Genomic DNA, 14,972 nt, shown 5'->3' with positions numbered 1-14,972 from the left:
TAAGTTAGTGGGTACCTTGTTCTTTTCAGAACATGCCTTTCAAGTTGCTAATAAAATAGATCAGGGGGCCCTATGAAAGCATTATCCACCTTCTGGACATGGGCATTCACTGCTTCTTTATTTATTTATTTTGTAACAAAATAGTACTGTTTGTTCTCACATTGAATAGTGTGTATGATCCATAAATACATTGTAAAATAGATCTGTAGCATGTAACAGAGTCTGCCTTTAGAATATCCCATGAAAATCCATATTTTTGTTGTTAGCACTGTTAAGAACATTTACATCTTTAATCTTCTTGCCAGTTTTTAAATTGAACTTTTTTGCCTACAGAAGCAAGTGTACAGCATTATCACAGTATTACAGCTTGTTTAAAAATACATACAGCACCAGCTAATGGTAATTGCAAGCAAGCTATATACTTGAGCAGGGTTTTTGTTTGCATTTTTTTACATATTTTCTACATTTTAAAACAGCTACTTATACTGATGTTATATCCAACACTTTGTTAGAAAATATTACTTACATATGTTACCCACAATAGAGTCGGCATCTTTTGCATGACATAACATTACAGGCGTCAAAAATAGAAACACACCATTGTAAGCCTGGTTAAAAATAATTGCAAGCTTTAAAAAAGTGTGTTCAGCTTGCATGCTCCTTAATAAGTCTGGGCCCATCATGTGAGGTGCTGAGTGCCCTCAATTCCCACAGAAGTAAAGTGCCATCAGAACTTTGCAGCACTGGACCCTAAACAAAATAAATTGAATGATTATCAACATACAGTCTGCTAGCAAACATAGGGCTCAATCCTGCAAGCCCTCTGTGCATGGAACTCTTCTTGAAGTCTTTGTGAGTTCTGCCCCAGAAGGCTTTCAGGACTGGGTAGTAATTGGATAAAATCCTGTGGACCTTACTCAAATAAAGCTCCCATTAACTTCTCAAATTTTGAGCCGGATCATCTGCTAATGCAAATCATCATCGCTCTATCAACTCCCGTCAGCTATGTTGATTGGAACGAGCTGAGACTCTGGCCCTTTGACTGCCATGGGAATTTTGATAGAGTAAGGACAGCAGGGTTTGACATACTGTTTTTTAATAAATAAAATGCAGATTAAAATACATGGTTGCATTGGTTTTACTTTGCACAAATGAGACAACTGAATATTTTTGACTTATAATAAAGCTGTTGGAAATTTCCAAACCATTAATAATTCTTACAAATTAGGTAAAACCAGGATATATTTAGGTGGATATTTCAATATGTAACTTCCAATAGTTAGTTATTTTTCACTTTCAGGTGAAACTGGGATGAAGGGATTTAAGACCATTAGGAACTGCCTGTCTGATTTTCAGGTAATGCAGGAATATTTCATGTTCGATTGATTTCTTTTATGAAACAAGTCCTGACATGCTTTGGAACATGCTCTTTTCATGGTCTCGCTGATATTCCTCTTGCGCTTTCTGCAGTCTTTTACCCCTCAGTTGCCACTTGTGGAAACAGTAGGTCACTAGGGATGTCATTATCAAAGAGAAAATAATGATCAGCACTATTGTCAGTGCAACCGTGGATGAGAGGGACCCTTCTAGCTGTTTAGATTCAGTATCTCCTGTTGCATTCAGCTTAGCAAAGTTTTCATATTCTGTCAAAGCCAAAAGTGCAGGTACAGGAGTTTCATTGAACTTGGGCCTCATTGGGATTCAGTAGTTGCCCTCACTCACTCAAATTTCTGAAAAAACATGAACTAGGATTCCCACATAGCCCACGTTGTCCACAAGAAATTTTTTTCTCAGCTTCTCAAGGCATAGATGGGGCTCAGAAGTATTATTTGTTTATGAAGCCATGCAGCTTATAAGGAAGAGGATGTGTCAGAAAGTTAACAATGCATGTTATCTATATCCAAACAGTGTATAAGTCAGAAACTGGTGCTCACTGTCATCTCTGTCAGAAGAAAAAGCTGTTGATCTCACTGCCAGTTTTTGAATCTTTGTTTTCTTGAATGGATAACTGGAGAAAATCAAATCAATTTTCCTGTAACATTGTGGTGTCAGGGCTCCTCCTCAGGCTTAAAGGAAAAATAAGCGCTACAATGAGCACAGTTTACATCTTATGAATTTGCTTCACAATGAGTGTTTTCTTTCCCCCGAAGTATTCCCCAAAGAGAGTAAAATCCAAGGCAGATTTTTTGCTGAGAGGCGGACTTGGTTTTTCTAACATTGTAGTTTCTAACAAAATCAGTTACAGAAAAAAATCTTTCATTCTAATGAAGGCCTTTCTTTCCTCTTCTTTAATATTTGTTCTCACATTCACCTTGTCTGGAAGAGATTTTATTTTTTGTTCTTTTTAAACTGGAAATTCAGAGATGTCATCACTGATTGCAAAGCTGGGGTCTGGAAAAATTACCTAGGTTAAGAATGACATAGGGTTAGATAAGAGTTTTGCTCTCGTCAGCTGTCACCTGAGCTAAACGCTAGAATCTTAAAGACTTGATTTTGTATACTGTGATATAACTTAAAACCACAAGAATTGTTTTATTTCTGTTTGCCATGAATATTGGCATAGAGCCCAGTCCTGCAAAAATTTAATCATGTGAGCAGTTCCATTGAAGTCAAAAGGGGCAAGTCTAGTGAAGGACAACTGGGGTGAGGAAGGGTTTGCAGGATCAGAACCTCACTGTGCTTCAGATGTCATTCTGAAGTTCAGTTTAAAGTCAGGAGGGACCATACTCTGCTGTCCTGACTCTGGCAGAACTGCCATTGAGGTCATTTCTTTCTCCCTCCAGTCAGGATAGCAGGATTTGGTCCCATAAGATTTTCTTTTGGGAAGGAGAGTGATGAACATTTTTAGAGCTATTTATTTGAAATAACAGATTGCTTCAAGCCCCCTCCATCAGACTTCCAAGTGCTTCAAGGCCAAAATTAGGTCTTGGAGATGTTGCATCACAAGCATTTGTTCTAAGATTCTCCATATAACAAGATGCAGTTGTAACAGATCCTGCTTCTGGAAATCTGTGGCTCATCCCACTCAGGCTAGCAGAGAACTGATGGTCTGCTTTACTAATTAACAGCACTTCTAAGCCATTCTTGACTGTAATAAAGACTGTTTACTATAGATTAGCATTCTATTGATGTTATAAGATGTAAATGAGCAGTTCTTGCCAGTTAGAAACAATATGTTCACAGAGTGAAAAATAAATGTCTATTTTAAAGAAAGTTTAAAAGCCAGCATTTAGTTTAGCTTAGGACAATAAAAAACTTGTTGGTAAAGCTGATTGCAAGTTTATTGCATATAAGAAAACTATAGGCGGGGAACACCTAGCTTCTTTAATGAGTAAGTCTACTGGTTGCACTGTTCAGAAAGGCTATCTCAGGAGGTTTTGAGCAACAATGTTATTATAATGCTATCCAGCTCCACAAACAGCACCATTGTCAAGCAGCCGAAGGCAGGAAACTGGGATGAAGGGATTTAAGACCATTAGGAACTGCCTGTCTGATTTTCAGTGTTGCTGTAAGCCCACCACCCACTCTGAAGTCCATGGGCATGGAGTATGCTCAGTGCCTCTGAAAAATTAGGTCTTGTCATACCTTACCCAGCCAATCATCCATCTAACATAGTATCCCCTCTCTAACCGGCTTTTACCAGATACGTCAGAAAAAGATGTAAAATCTTCATAAGACACCCAGCCAGGTGTACAATACTATAATGTGAAGATGAGTGGGGATTCTTCCCGGCTCCATTTGACAGTGAAGGTGGCCATGTTTTCAGAATCAAAATTGGGGTGGTTTTATGTCAAGATATTTTAGGACTGTGAAATAGAGCTCTGAATTCTTGCTCCTTTCTTTGGTTGAAAAGTAACAATGGTCTTGTGGTTAAGGGGAAGTTCTATGGCCTATATTAAGGATGTGGTCAGACTAGATGATGACAATGGTCCCTTCCGGACTTAGAATCTGTTTATCTGTAAGGCAACTGGATTGACAATCAGAATCAGGAGGTCTCAGCGTTCAGTTCCTAGCTCTGACACAGTTTCCCTGTGTGATTTTGGGCAAATTACGTATAAGAAAACAACAGGTGCCTTAGTTCCCCATCTGTAGAATGGGGATGTTAATGCTTCTTTTGTCTGTCTTGTCTATTCAATTTGTAAGCTTGTTGGGGTGAGGAATATCTCTTACTACATGATTGTGCGTGCTTTGCAGAGTGGAGCCCCAATATCAGTCAAGGCCTCTAGGCACTACAGTGATAAATAATAATCTGCTTCACCTGCAGCAGTGGAGTAGCTCAAAGAAAAGCTTTTCTTTGCCTCTTCCCCCTGCACATCTCTATCCATTGCTGCCCTCCCATTCATGCTTCTGGCAACCATAGAGAGGAGGGAAGTGAGAGACAAAGGGACCACAGGGTAACCCCTCCTTCCCAGCCGGAGCAGAGCTTTTGCACTGCCTAGACTGGAACGTCAACTCATCAGACACAAACTGCAGTGTTGTCATCTGACATGTCATGACAAGAATTGACCCTGAACACTGGTTGAAGCAAAGCCAATACTCCTTATATGAAGAGTTTGACATGTTAAAAAAATGTATAGCAGTAAAACTAGCTCTGGAACAAACACCTAGTAATTATAAAAACCTGCAGGAAATACCCTTTCACACAATGTTTAATTAGACTGCGGAACTCAGAGCCACAGCATGCTGAGACCAAGGATGTAGCAAGATTCAAAAAAAGATTGGACACTTTCATGGATAACAAGAATATCCAAAGTTATAAAAAGTTAATGCTGAAAAACAATGTTGGAAGGAACATAAAATGTCACGTTTCAAGGTTTAAGCCAATCTCAAACTTTAAGAGAGCAGGAGGAGACCTTCGTAGAATACCAGATTAGCCCCCTTCAGACTGCAAGGTTTCTCGTACCTTCTTCTGAAACACGTGGTGCTGGACATTGTCAGAGACTGGACTAGATGGACCACGGGTCTGATCCAGTCTGGTAGTTCCTATGTCCCTATTAATGTTTTGACTGATGAAATTAAAGCACAAGATATTTCAGGGATCCCTGCAGACACTGGGACAACATGTGAAAAATCAGAATTGTCCCAGGATGTATTTTACAATCAGTTTATGTTCAAAACATGAGTATTGGTAGCTCTGGACTTTTATTCTAGCTCATACTTTTATTATTATTATTATATTTTATTATTCATCAAAGTGTTTAATCCTTTTTTAAATATAAAAGAACCTCAAAACCTCCTCCAACTGAGGCAATTTCATCGTTTTTCTTATTCAGTCTGTATTTTAAAAGTACAAACTATACTGTGTTGTTAATCTGTAATTCTCATCAGTCTTTTAAGTAAAATGGAGTACTTTAAAAGTAGTGACCTTCAAAGATCCCAATCTCCACTTAGCAATTAATCTGTGTCCATATGATCTGTTCTTTTGAGCAGAAGGGTAGCAGTTAAAATTTCCAACCACCTGTAGTATTTTGTGAAAACTGTTGGAGACTCTTGGAAGGTGAATACATTTTCTGCATGGTGAATGTATAAAAGAAGAAAGAAATCCTAGCATCTGCTTCTATTGAAGTAACTCATATTTTTGCACCTGAAACCTCTGGTGACAGGATGGGGCCCTTAGTGCTATGTTTAAATTTAGCCCAGGGCTTTTAGGGTGCCTTTAAATCAGCATATTAGCCACACACAAAAAAGTACACATTTCAGATTGTGAGTGTAAGGTCAACTGCTCTTCCCACTGAAATGTAAAAGTCAACAGCCTCTCATGGGAAAACTTCCCTTTTAAAAACCATTTAGTAGGATCTATGCCCTTTTTTAATACCTAATTTCATTCGCACAGCCATTTAGGACCAGAAACAGCCATGGGCCCTTAATATGTAGGCGAGTTCTGCTGTATTTATCATATACACTGCTAAACTGTTCCTCAGACGTTCTTGTCAACTGCTGGAAATGGCCCACCTTGATTATCACTACAAAAGGTTCTCCCTCGCCCCCCCCCCCCCCCTTGCTGGTAATAGCTCACCTTAAGTGATCACTCTGGTTACAGTGTGTATGATAACACCCATTGTTTCATGTTCTCTATGTATATAAATCTCCCCACTGTATTTTCCACTGAATGCATCTGATGAAGTGAGCTGTAGCTCACGAAAGCTTATGCTCAAATAAATTTGTTAGTCTCTAAGGTGCCACAAGTCCTCCTTTTCTTTTTGCTGCTAAACTTGTACCAGAGGAGAGGAAAAAAACACTTCCAAGTGGAGAGTTTGCCTGCCCCTGCTGGTTTCTCACCACCTGAACTTTTTAGAATTTAAGACTCAGGGTGAAATTCTGGCTCCATTGAAATCAGTGAGAGTTTTCAAGCAAGGAGCGGTAGTTAATTACAGTGTAAATGGGGAAAAAAGACAAAGGCAGATTTGTTTCTAAATTAAATGGTTTTCAGAGGGGTTTTTTTACTAGTTATCAATGCATCTTTTGAATGACAAAAGAATCTTTAATGTGGAACATATATTAAAAGCTAAAGTATTTCATAGTAAAAGCTCAAACAAAACAAGAATGTCCCTCCTTGAAGTTGACCCTCAGGAATAAAAATGTAAATGTATTTGGTTCATTCTGAATACTGGGCAACAAATTATTTCTTATGTTGTTCGGTTGTTTTCATGTATCAGTGAAATGTCTTTGGTGTCTCTTGCTTAAGCATTGCTGGAGTTCACTTTCGTAGAGATCTAATACCCCAATAATGTGTACACCTAAATTCCATTAACGTTTAACAAGTATATTGAGCACATTACAATGGAGTGAATAAAACCTGTTAATTTTAAGGTGACAGAATGTCTTGCACTAAGGATGTATAAGGTGGCTCAGATTGTTGATCACAAACAAAAGAGTATGGTATTGATACAATATGTAACACAGTTTAGAGTCAGATTCTGCCACCCTTGCTCATGTTGAGTAGCATCTTCTTATTCTGAGCTATGATACTACTCAATTTGAGTTAGGGAAGCAGAACTGGATTTTAAGATCCTTAGTGGAGGGATTGTCTTTTCTTGTGTGTTGGCCTCTAATAATTTTATTTGATTGAACAAATATACATTCCTGAAGTGTGTTCTCTGTACTTCTAAATGGAATTCTCCAATAGGGAGCCTGCAGGTGGATTTTGAATTTTCTTCCAGTTTTGGGGGAGAGAGGAAGAATGGAATGTTTGATTATAGTTTGCATGAAAAGCATTCTTGGTCCTCCCCTACCTTGCCCTCTCCCCTAATAAAAGAGAGCCTCAGACAAAGATAAATTCAGATTAGCTGAATCTGATAACATGATTTATAACTGGAAACAAGATAACTTTGTTTAAAGTTAATCAGCAGCTTTGTGACTTCGTGTAGGAAGTTGTCTGCCCTGTATGTGAGAGCAGAATATGGCCTACTCTATTTATCACTGTGCTTTTTAATAATAAACTAACAATTTGCATTTGACTCATTTGCAGAATCCTTTAAAATTAAACACTGAATGGGAGACAGAGCTTACCTCATGTTTTTTTCCTATTTCCTTTTTGTATAACTAGGTTTCGCCCATCTTTATTGCAGTTAAATAAGAAGGGCTGAATACTGTGAGGTTCTGATGACCTTTATCTCCATTGGAAGGATTGGACCCAGAATTTTCAGGTTAGGTATGAGAAATGTTAATGAGTCTATTAACATATACTGTGCATTTTTGTAATTGATCCAGATCTTCCTTGTCTGAATTTCAAATTGTATCAGTTGAATAGGAATGAATTAGAGGGTCTTATAAATCACCAACAAATGTGAGAAGTGGTGTCATCCACTAGTGGCCAAAAGATCTTCTCTAAGGCTGTTGGGGTGGGCTATAATTCTACTCCAGTGAAATCAGAGGCAAAATTCACTTTGGTTTCAGGACAAGCAAGATGTCTGGCCGCTGAGTTGTAACATACACATCCTCCATTTTTAAATAAAATAGTATTACCTCTAGCAGTTGTAGCATCTTAAATATGTATTTGGGGATTTTTGTATATCTAGTTACAGGGTGTCATTCTTCCTTCAGATACCTTGTAAATTTTCCTGCTGCCTTTTGAATGGTATATTGTGTTTTATTGTATTATGAAATAGTGTTCCTGGTTTTTCTGTACTCACATCTGTTTGATGTAGGGATATTTGTAGTAAATATATCCATCATGATGTGAGCCAGATATGTAAATGTTACCTTTTATTCCTTCAAAGCCTGTGTGGCAAGACAATGAATAATACACTCCTATGCAAAACAGCAGCTGAAAACCAGAGAGAGAACAAATAAGGAGCAGGGAAAGACTTCAAGAAGCAAATAATATGAGGTTTCTGGGTGGTGACTGAATTTTGTTTGTACAAGGGATTTTTCATAGTCTCCGGCATAGGACCAATGGCCATATTTTTAAAGGTAATTAGGCACCCTACGATGCAGATAGGCACTTTAGTGGTATTTTCAAAAGTACCTACAGTGCCCAGGCACTTCTGAAAATCCCACTAGGTGCCTGCCTGCATCTTTAGGCACCTAAATACCTTTGTAAAACTGGCCCTCCGTTCCTGAACATGCGAAGAGCTGAGGAACCTGAACTCCCACTGATGTCACAGGGAGCTGACAGTGGTTCATACATCACAGGAGGTGCTGGACGCCTTTTAAGATCAGGACTTAAAAGTAAACTTGGGGATATTACAGAGCAGAAGCCTCATCAAGGCATGCTTGTGATGTCACTAAGTGTAGGAATGAACACCTGATCAGTTTAGTTGAGAAGTCCAGAAATACCACGCACTTTTATTTTAACCTTCCTGATCTTGTGTCCCAAAGCAAAGCCACAACCTGTGCTACACCAGACTTACGTTTATGCACACACCCCTCCCAAAAAGAACATTTTGCATAAAAAAGCCCTTTGCTGTTATGTCCTGGGACATAACAGGACACTTAGATGAAGATTTAAGCAAGTCAATTAGTTCTTTAATTACATCTATAAAATTCCAGCCCTGATCTCTTAGCATACTTTACCCTATTTTTATCTTAATGAGAGAGAGAACTCAGCTTTTAACAGTTTTCAGTCTGGTGACTCCTGTTTAGCTTCATTAAACTGTATTCTGAAATATGACTTTGCTTTTCTAGCTGCTTTAATAGTTATGTTTTGTGGAAGGAGAGTGTTTATTTCCTTTCTCTTTCTCTGTGTTGTTGTCTTCTCCACTGCAAAACAAGGCTGCAGTCTTTAGTGTTGCTCATAATACTCTTTTGAGCATTGGTGTGAGATTCATGAACTCAACTGAAGACCCAGTCTGTTCCTATAGACACCAACTCTAGTGAGACTAATTTCTCCAAGAAAACACTATAGTATGTTCAGGTAGCTTTTAGGAACAGATTTAAATTGACAAAAGCAAGTTACTTCAGAGCTGAAATGGACACTGTCCTTAAGAACATAAAAATGGCCAGTGGTCCATCCAGCCTAGTAGCCTGTATTTGACAATGGCCAGTTCCAGATGTTTCAGAGGGAATGAACAGAACAGGACAATTTAGACTGAAGCATCCCCTGTCATCCAATCTGAGCTTCTGGCAATGGGAGGTTTAAGAACACCCGAAGCATGGGGTTGCATCCCTGACCATCTTGGCTAATGGCCATAGATGGACCTATCCTCCCTGAACATATCTAATTATATTTTGAAGCCAGTTATACTTTTGGCCTTCATACCATTCCATGACAGCAAGTTTCACAGGTTGATTATGCATTGTATGAAGTAGTACTTCTTTTTGTTTGTTTCAAATCTGCTACCAATTGATTTCATTGGATGACCCCTAGTTCTTGTGTTATGTGATGGGGTACATAATACTTCCCTGTTCATTTTCTCCACACTGTTCATGATTTTATAGACCTCTGTCTTATCTGTCCTTCCTTGTCTCTTTTCTAAGATGAACAGACCCAGTCTTTTTGATCTCTCCTGGTACTGAAGCTGTTCCATACCTTTAATCATTTTTGTTGCCCTTCTCTGTACCTTTTCCAAGTCTAATCTCCTTTTGGAATTCCAATTCTAATGTTCTTGATAGCTTAGTGAGCTGAATTCTGAGATGTTAAGCGCACACAATACCCAATGATTTAGATTTAGTGCAGCACTATTCAGCATGTGGCCTCTTTTGCCTATATATGGCAGAAGTTGCTAATATGTGTTTTTATGCACCATATTTGCTGCTCATCTTAGGCAAAATAGAACACGTTAAGGATTGCTGAATTTCCAGTAAACCAGTTTTTCTGGTTTATATAAAACTCTTAAGGATTCATTTCTGATTTTTAAATTTTTTTTATTTTAAACTAGCCAATCCCAAAGTACAGGAAAGTTGAAGCAACAGACCTATTTTATTGTTTTGTGTTTCACCTATTCTTGACATTCATATTTATCTCATTGACCTTAATGGTTTCTTCTCAGCTGTGGTGGTCTAACATGTACAGTGTGCAGCTATGACTTAATACACATCAGTGTCTTCTTAGGCATGATTACTATCTTTCATGCACTGCATATTTGTCTGGATTAATGTCCAAATCAGTGCTGTTCCAGTTATACATGTGCAACACTTATTTTAACTTCAGTGTGTATGTTGGGGTGAAAGGGTGGCTGATAGTCTTAACCTCTGAGAAACCTGTTTGCCAATATTTTACAGTGCAGTTGTGAACCTATAGGATTAGATGATGATAATGGTTGTGTTGAATAACCCTTACCTATAGCAGCCCATCTGAGCTGTAATGCAGAGTTTTAGCCACTATCATAGGGTATTGTTCCTTTTAGGTGTCCACATTCAGTGTATTTAAAATACAAGGTAGGAAACCAGTATATGGAGAACTATGTTGTATTGTAATGTTATTCTCTGAGCATTTGAACAGGTGTGTTCCTTTAACCTATGCAGTTGGAAGTAGGCTTCAGTGCATTGTTAAAATTGTTTTGATATTTCTGGTCTTAAAACTACATACAATATATTTCCCCTCAAAGGATGGATCTTTCAGATAAGCCACAATTTGTTTTCCCTGTCAGAAAAATAGTCTTACATAATCAGATCCAAAATGTCCCTCACACAACCAGGTGCATCCTTTCTTCCTTTTTGGACAACTTTTTTCTTCTTTTAGTTCCACACTCTTGTCCTTCCATACCTGATTCCAACACTGATTCCCACCTCTCTCATCTTTCAAAATCAGGGGGAATTATCAAGCAGCCTAGGAGATCTATAAATGGTCTAGATTTGTATGATACATTATTCTATGAAAACACAATTCTGAATTCAAAACCGACCTTAATGTCTCTCCGAACTGGCACATCCAATGCTTAAAATCTCAGTGAATGTATGCTAAATATTTTAAAGATCAGTTTGTCCCAATGCTTCATCTTACATCTCTCAGAGTCAGAGCAAATGCTCACCAGCCCAGATCCAAGTGGATTGTTTTAGTCAACCCGTAAATTGCGGAATGGATTAAAAACCTGAGAGCTGCTTGGAACTGAATTTTTTTTTAAACCGGAAGCAGAATCCTCAGAAAATAAATTAAAATCTCAAAACCTTCATTGCCCTTTCCATTAACTTCTGATTTTCTTTGCAGATTCGGGAAGGTTCTGGTTCAGAGTTAATGGATTGGTTGTAAAAGGGAAATGAATGAATGAGTCTCTCTTCTCCCCCACCCTTCCCTTTTTTCCTTTACCATGCTCATGATAAATATAATTATAGATGGGATGTTTCCATGGATTTTAGATGAAAATGAGAAACGGCAAGACTGAAACTCCTACAGGGATAATATTTTTTGAAGTTGCCAAAGAGCAGAAGATAATGTTGTGAACATTCAATTGCTCATATAACTCATTTAGAAAAGAAAGACTCTTTCACATACCAGCCAGTGTGCCTGTTCTGGATGAATAGATCTGGCATAACACTGTAATGTATTCAGCACTGTGGGAATTGCACCTTCCAAGATGTACAGGAAAAATAACAAGTTGGGGGGAAGAAGTGGAGCGGGGGCAGTGATGGATGGTATTTTGGATGTATATGCAGAGTATCTATGGATTTCTGGAAGGAGATCATATTTCTCCCCCCCCCCCCCCCCCCAACTCCCATCCGTGGGCTGAGTGTTGTCTGGATCCCTAACAATAAAGGGTGATAGAGGAGGAAAAGCATCAAGCCTCCTGTTTCCCCCACCCGCACTTTACTTCTGTTTTAATCTCCTTTTGGGGATAGAAGGACTGAGGTGCAGTGGAGTTGGGCTGGGTCTGAGCTGAGGCTGAAGAGCAATGCAGTGAAGGAGAGGGAGACAGACTTTCCTTTCACATTCTGGATATTCTAGTGGGGGCTGACTTTGCCTTTAACTTGAAAGAGCACAGTCAGAGAACTGAGAAGTTATATGAACTGCATTACAGATCAGTGGGCATGACATATATTAGTGTGTGTTACATGTTACATGTATGGGTGTAGGCGTGTGAAAGGAGGGTTACATGTTATAGGTATGTGCGGAAGAGAAGGTATGGTGTGTGCGTGTAAGGGTGGGCTACATGTGTCTGTGTGTGGAAGAAGGGTGCATGTTCCATGTGTGGAAGGGGGTTCCTGATGAGTGCATGTGTGTGGAAGGGGTGGGGGGACAATTACCTGTGTGGGAGGGGTAGGGTGCCTGTTATATGTATGTAAAGAAGGGGCATGTGCATGGCATGTATGTGTGAAAGGGGTGCATGTTATCTGTGAATGAGCAAGGGACTCTGTGTGTGTATGTATGTGGGTGGGGTGCATAGTATGTGTATGGGGGGGGGAAGGGACTGCACCTTACATGTGTGTGAATGCATCACGTATGTTTATATAGAGTTGGGTCACATAAAAGGCGTCCACTAAACCGCTCAAAGTGCAGCAAACCGGCACGGTTGCCTCGTAGCTTAGCCATCATCGGCAGTGTTTTGTCTCTCCAAGTCAGGGCAGGGCTGTGCCGTGCCGCTCTCGAGCTGTCCAGCTGCTGAATTTCGCTCCAGCCGGTTTTATGCAAAGAGGCGACGGCTTGCGGTAGCTGACTAAAGCAAAATGCAACACTGCAACTCCCTGCCCGCCGCTCGCTTTGCGAGGCGGCCGCCTGCCCCTCCGGACTCAAGGCACGGCTGGGGCGTGCCTTGTTCAGCGCTCCGATCGCCTCTCGCTTCCCCCTTCGTCCATCCCCGGGTGGTCACAAAACCAGCTCCCGAGCCAGGTTTCCCGGGCACAGGCCACCCCTGCCCTCTGCCCGCTTTGCACAACAAGGGGTTGGAACGTGTTTAAAAACACCCCAACACACTCCCCGCTGAACCCGCCGCGCCGCCCGGGGGAAACAACTGGATTCCTCGGAACCGTGCAGCACTTACCTTGCCCGGCCCCATCTTTCTCAGCAGCCGGGGCGGCTTTGGAGAGGGAGGGTTGCCAGGGGCTGTGGGGCTGGCAAAACGGAGCCCCACGCCTGAAGCCTGCCCCAGTGCTCACTAACCATGCTCCTCCGCCGCGGTCTCTCAAAGGGAGAGTGCGCGGCTGGGTCGCGCTGCAGAGCCTGCGAGGCCGGACTCGCGGCCGCCACCCCAGCAGCACTCACTGATCCCAGCCAAAATGTTCAACTTTATTGAGGAGGGAGAATGGATCACGTGAGGCGCTTCCCCGAGCTGGGAGGAGCCTGGTAGTACAAAATCAGGTCACGAACATAAAAAGCCAGGACTTAGTCATAGACACAAAGATGAATCGTGTGAGCATAGTCCAGGCATATAAAGCAGGCTGAGACAAAGCCAGGAGAGACTCACAGGAATTAAAAGCATCGCTGTTTTCCTCTCTTGTCTATGTCATTTATCAGGCTAATCTATTGCTCTTTTGAACAGGTGACTTTTACTCATTTAGTCAAAATAAATTAGAATGGGAAAGAACTGTTTTCGCCTTCCAAGTGCTGTTGGCACTTGGTTTTTGTTTGTTTGTTTGTTTGTTTTACTGGCTGTTAGTTAAAGATTTTTACAGGTTTTAGTTGTTTGGTTTGTTCTGTTTTGGACAGGGGTTTTTTTTAAGCAAGGACTCAAAATTATTTACCTCCTCTATCCCTTTGTCTGTATCCTGCATATTTGGAGGGTTTCCTGTATGATCTAGTCACAGATACACCCCCAAAACATATCAAAATCCCACAGGGAATAATATCATTTTTACAATGGTGTCCCTGATTCCAATTCCCAGTTTACATCTGTTGATCAAACAAAAGAGAGAGGCCTGATAGCCAAGATCACACTGTCCCATTGGCTGAAGCTCCCATTGAAGTCAACAGGAGGAGGAAGATGGTGGCCATGGGCCATTGTTCTATACAGGACACTGCAGACACTTCAATGGGAGCATAGTTAGGAAAAGAGCTATCCATCAGTTCTAAAGGATTTGTAACAGCATGATCAGACATGTCATTGCCTTGTCTGTTCCACCACCAAATACACATTCAAAACCGCACACAATCTAGTATGAACTTAGATAAGTTGCATTTAGATAAATTAAACTTAGTGGCCAAAATGTTCAAACTCGGATGCCTAAAGCTGGGAACCTAAGAACCTAACAAATTTAGGTACCTGCTTTCTGTAAGTGGCCTGATATTTATAGATGCTGAGTAACTGTTGCTCCTTTTTTCAATATGCTTTAATTTTGCACCCTTCCCCACGCCACCTTCCCTTTGTCTCCATTTTATTTTAGATTGTAAACTCAATGGAAAAGGAGAGTGCTAAGCACCTCTGAAAATCAGGCTACATTTTTATGTGCTGAAATAAATTCCCTGTCCCAAACAGGTTCTAAAAACAAAATACAGACAACAGGAAATCAGTAAGGGAATGGATATGTAGGACTGAGACCTGATCATCCCCCCCTTCCCCTGCCCCCATATTAAACCAGCCTTTGGTGAAACTCAGGGAGTTAACCATAAAGATGTACCATAAAGCCAAAATGATTAGCATATATTCTGTTAAAATAAAATT

At 40.3% G+C, this 14,972-nt stretch overlaps 1 protein-coding gene across 9 annotated transcripts in view; it reads left to right on the top strand.

Moving 5' to 3' along the window:
• Window positions 1-14,972, top strand: part of C9H8orf48 (chromosome 9 C8orf48 homolog) — a 230,685-nt gene that overhangs the window by 48,973 nt on the left and 166,740 nt on the right. For 3 of the 9 annotated variants that reach the window (XR_012160954.1, XR_012160956.1, XR_012160957.1), the window contains exon 8: window positions 7,547-7,651. Coding sequence is in view for 2 of the 9 variants with exons in the window: in XM_073361037.1 (XP_073217138.1) it covers window positions 7,547-7,576 (30 nt within the window). In the remaining 7 variants the exon portion in view is untranslated. Of the gene's footprint in view, window positions 1-7,546; window positions 9,071-14,972 lie in introns of those variants that run through there. The other 6 variants (XR_012160955.1, XR_012160959.1, XR_012160958.1 and 3 more) reach the window with 3 other exon arrangements.

This window comes from Lepidochelys kempii, chromosome 9 (assembly GCF_965140265.1).
Source record: "Lepidochelys kempii isolate rLepKem1 chromosome 9, rLepKem1.hap2, whole genome shotgun sequence".
In the NCBI taxonomy this organism is placed as follows: domain Eukaryota; kingdom Metazoa; phylum Chordata; order Testudines; family Cheloniidae; genus Lepidochelys; species Lepidochelys kempii.
This window is presented reverse-complemented; position numbering and strand designations above follow the sequence as displayed.